Source organism: Protobothrops mucrosquamatus, unplaced genomic scaffold (genome assembly GCF_001527695.2).
Source record: "Protobothrops mucrosquamatus isolate PMUCROS unplaced genomic scaffold, P.Mucros_1.0 scaffold160, whole genome shotgun sequence".
NCBI lineage: Eukaryota > Metazoa > Chordata > Lepidosauria > Squamata > Viperidae > Protobothrops > Protobothrops mucrosquamatus.
This window is the reverse complement of record NW_015386524.1, coordinates 113600-118363: the sequence shown is the minus strand read 5'-3', so window position 1 is coordinate 118363 and position 4764 is coordinate 113600. Positions and strand designations below refer to the sequence as shown.

Below are 4764 nucleotides of genomic sequence, written 5' to 3'. Positions count from 1 at the left end.
TTTCTCAAGCTTCTCTATCAACATCCAGCTCGAGAATCCAAATAAAACTTCATTCCGTTTTCAAAAATCATACTGTTTATTGAATACATGGCATGGTAATGTTGAAGCAAAACTAACTCTGAGGTTCTCAGACACCAGTTCATAGAATTAAACAATAATTTATCTGGACAAACCCCCACCCTCTCACATAGTCCATGTAAACAATTTTACTTTGTTATGGGAACTGTCTGCTTCCTCTCCACACCTGCTGCAGTGTCCTTGGAAAGATTTCAGGCTCTCATGGTCTTCAGTGGAATTATAGAGGTTTTGTTTCTCCATCTAAACCATTCTCAAGCAACACCTCCCCCCTTACTCTAATGGTAATTTGAAATGAAGAGGCATGCAGCTGCCAAAGTTTCATTCTTGACATTTAGAGAAAAATATTGGGCAAAAGTTTCTCATCTGAATATCAGGCTAGACAGGGGCACATTCCAAAATAGCAATGGGTCCAGAATAAAAACTAAATTTGAATTAATTTAATTTACAATTAAATGTTCTTAAAAATACATTTCTTTAGTGTGAAAACTCTTCAGTGATACATTTAATATTTTCTCTCTGCTATAATTGGAACAATTATATTCATGATTTATTTACTACATATATTATTCATTGCTATTACTAGAGACATTTTTAATATTTATATGTCTCTAGGAGACCCACTTGAAGGGCTTTGGAGGGGCTTCTGGCAGTCCTAAACCTCATATTCAAATTGGAATTGAAGCTACAGCCAAGCACACACATTTCTCGAATGAGCCTATAGTGTATATGAATGCAGACCTTATAATATATTTTACTTTTGTTAAATGAGTAAATCTGCCATGACTCCAATCCAATATTGACTTTTGAATTTTCTAAAAAAAATCAGTATTATTGAATTTTCTCTGAATAAGCCTGGTTTGGGAATTGATATTATAAGAAGAAAAAATGTGATAGGGATGAAATAGTGATCCATGGTGGTTAACAAAGATAATTTAATTGTCTTTTCCAATTATTCTTATGGGTGTAAATCTTAATTGATAGATAGATATATTTTGTGCTAAAATAGATTACCTCCAATATAAGAGCTGAAGTTCAAAGAATCAATCTGATCTATCTAAATTATATGCTTTCCCTTTTAAAATGAATAACCATTTATGATCAAAGTGAGGAAAAATCCAGTTTCATTTGAAATATTTGCTATCACATTTCAGTCCTACCTGTGGCATCTTGTAGGCATCTAAGGCAATAGCCATATACAGGGTGATTTCGGAACAAAATCCCCCAATGGTGGCTATCGGAGGACTTTGGCTATCACATCCATAGTTGGGCAAAAATCTATGCCGGGTGGAAAGAAGACCAAAGGTGCTCATAAATGTTATTTGTGGATCATGATAGCTGTCATAGATGTGGAATCCCATTGTGGTGTTTGGTAAAATAGAAGGATTGTCATTGATTTCCTTTATAGCAAACACTAAGGCAAGAGCATGCTTGTAACTCTTTGGCATCATACTACAATGAAAGAGATTTATTGTTTAATAGAACTACAAATAGTCTCATCATCATCATGGTCATTTGTGACTTGAACTGTAGCCTTTCACCTTCAATAAATAATAGCTATGTTTCTGAAATATGTATGAAGGAAAACACTCTATCTTTCATTATGTCTGTATATCTATTTCCTACTCCCAAACTTCTGTTATCAAAGTATATTCTCACTGTTGGTGCCTTGTAGTGATTTGAGAAGTCTATATAATTATATTGGAGAAATTATTTAGGAAATGTGATATGTAATATTTTATAGGAATTTTAGATCTTGTAAGCTAACTATAGAAGTTGCCTGTACCTAATTTTATATAATAAATATGAACAACTACTTCACATTTGCTGTAATTATTTTTACAACAATCCATAAGATATGTCCATATTAGAAAGAAGAAAAATGCAGAACCAAAGAACTTAATTTTTCAATTTAGTCCTTAGCTTTTTCTACTATCATCTTAAGCATGAGTGCATATGACCTGACTATTAGCAGTTTCTACCAGGATAATTTCTGTGAAGGAGGAAAAACTGCCAAATTTATTTGTGTTTGTAGGAGCCCTTTCCCCTTAACATCACCATTTTAAAGATTTTTTTCCCTTCAGTTGTGGAGTACGTTGCTAAAGGTGAAAGGATCAAGATTAAATTAAGAAAAACTAATCCCAGAGATTATTTGCATTTATCCAATTCCGCTCATAAAATTGTAAATAAGGGCTCTTCAAATTCTTGTCTGGTTCTGTTCCCAATCACTAAAGTTTAAACAAACGGATCAAAGGAAAGAGAACTCCTTACATGGCTTCGTGGATCAGCATTGGAGAGGGTTTTTCATCAAAATTCGTTGGGAAACGCAGATAAAAGACTTGGGAAGTAATTTCTCCAATGACAAGGTCTCCTGGCTGGTAAAACTCATGCAAAATGGGAAGTGGCTCACTTATACTGCACTTGATGGAATAAGTCTTTGTATCAGGATGAATGAATTGCAACTTGCACACACTACGAGGCAGGACCATAAAAAACACCATCATCTTGACAATAAAACTTGCTTCCCAGAGCTCCATTTTCCCTTTCACATCAGCAGCATTTTATTCCTAATGCAATGGTCATTAAATCAAAGTCTACTTTGATAAATAGTGACACCTTCATTTATAGCCTGATTTGTAAGAAGATGGTTGCAGTGATTTTAATATTTTATAATATTACAATTGCTTTGCATATGGTTTCATGACCTTACACAAACTTTTGTTACTCAAAATCCTGAAGGCCAAAATGACAGAGTCTTATTTCTGGCAGGTCCTTTCCTGCTCTCCTTAAATAAACTCTAGCTTTGTTTCTTTATCCTATCACTTTATTCTATCATTTCCATAACATCTTGACTGGCAGGGAAATTCCTTAGAGAAGTATAATTAATTACAGTGCTTTCCCTTATTACTGACATTATTGTAGCACTAGAATATGGAGAGAATCCTATTTCTCCATCTTCAGAAATCCCAAGCATGCTTTTGATTCTACTTAGTAAAGCCAAGTTCTCTCTCCTGAAGGCTCTGTGTATAAAATATAAAATCATGTATTATGATTACAGTCTCATGATCTGTTTGTAGAGCCATGACTAAGAATGGAGAACTTAGGGCAATGATGGCGATCCTTTTAGAGACCGAGTGCTCAAAATCCGCCCCCACCCATTCCCGCTCCGCCATGCCTGCTAGGCCACCACCACCTCCACGGCCCACCACAGATCACCCAGGCAGCCCAGCGGTGCCATGGCAGCCACGCCCTCCACCCATGCCCCACAGCATCATTTGTGCATGACGGGGTGCAAGGGTGGAGTGTTGTCCCTGCTGCCCGGCTACCATGTCCTTGGCTGCACTGCTGCGCCTGGGGGCAACTCTCCTCTGGGTGGGCTGTGCCTGGGGGCAACTCTCCTCTGGGGGGGCTGCTGGTGAGGAGGGGGCCATGGGAGGAGGCGGGGCTGGGGCGACGGTGCGTGTGCCCATAGAGAGGGCTCCGAGTGCCGCCTCTGGCACATGTGCCATAGGTTCGCCATCACTGACTTAGGGTCTTCATATATTTCAGAGGATTCATTATAGTAGGTACCATTCTTTCCATATCCCTTCAGTGAGAAATTTGAAGCAGCTGTCTGAGGTGGGCAGACTACCTTTTTGTCTTCATTTATTTATTTATGTATGTATGTATTTATGTATTTATGTATGTATGTATGTATGTATGTATGTATGTATGTATGTATTTATTTATTTATTTATTTATTTATTTATTTATTTGCTGCCCATCTCATAGTGAACAGATGCAGTTCACTCTTGATGGGAATGAATAAGGCAATAAAGAGTGAAAAAAATGACATACAACCTATTATAAAAATTGACAGAAATTAATTTATTGCAAATAAATTCATTCAATTCATTCTCAATCCACTCATTTTATTTTTGCTAAGTAACTCATTTCTCCCTGTCTGTTTCATCTGGAACACCAGCACATACACACACACACACACAGACAGTCACACAGACAAATGAAACTCAGGATCATTTGATAACTATCTCTGAAAAAATTTGAATCTTTGTTACCCTGGTTCCAAATGACAGAAAAGTATTTTGTTGTTGCAGAAGGCAGAATTATTTTATTTATTTGAACCATACACAGTAAAGTAATCCTGAATACTGTAGTTAACTGTCCCAAAGGGCAATTGCTTGAAGTGAGTGGATCTGTGGACCTTCAAAAGTAGAATAAAGAAGTTGTAATTTTGAAGATTTTGAAAAATCTTTTGCTCTTCACTAATTAGAGAAAATGTCACTAAAGCAAATTATTCCAATATCAAGACATTGTTAATTAAACAATGCTAGGCTATCTTAACTTGGATAATTAGAGTGGATTGGATCAGTTAACAAGGTATAGTCATATGCTATACAAATGAACATCAAGTCTACATAATATAATTCCCTCACTCTTTACATAATAATAATTTGAAGTAATTTTAGATTATTTATGTTGTTTTCTTTCCAAAATGTGGCAAAATATTCCACAGTATAGGCATCATATAAATAATGATACTTTCAGTTAAATTTCATTCTCTTGCAAACTCATGAATAAATTAATAGTGAAATCTATGATTCTAAGAATACATGAACACTATTTCATTTATATGTTAGGACTAATCTATCATATTTCCTTCCTTATTTTTGAAACCCATGACAAGCC

At 35.8% G+C, this 4764-nt stretch overlaps 1 protein-coding gene across 1 annotated transcript in view; it reads right to left on the bottom strand.

The window, feature by feature from the left end:
- The window catches only part of LOC107285306 (vomeronasal type-2 receptor 26-like), a 7195-nt gene extending 4583 nt beyond the window's left edge, over nucleotides 1-2612 (bottom strand). Inside the window, exons 1-2 of the mRNA XM_015813482.1 lie at nucleotides 2347-2612; nucleotides 1236-1527 (exon numbers count right to left, since the gene is read on the bottom strand). Coding sequence (XP_015668968.1) covers nucleotides 1236-1527; nucleotides 2347-2612 — 558 coding nt within the window. The remainder of the gene's footprint in view (nucleotides 1-1235; nucleotides 1528-2346) is intronic.
- Between the last annotated feature and the right edge of the window lie 2152 nt (nucleotides 2613-4764).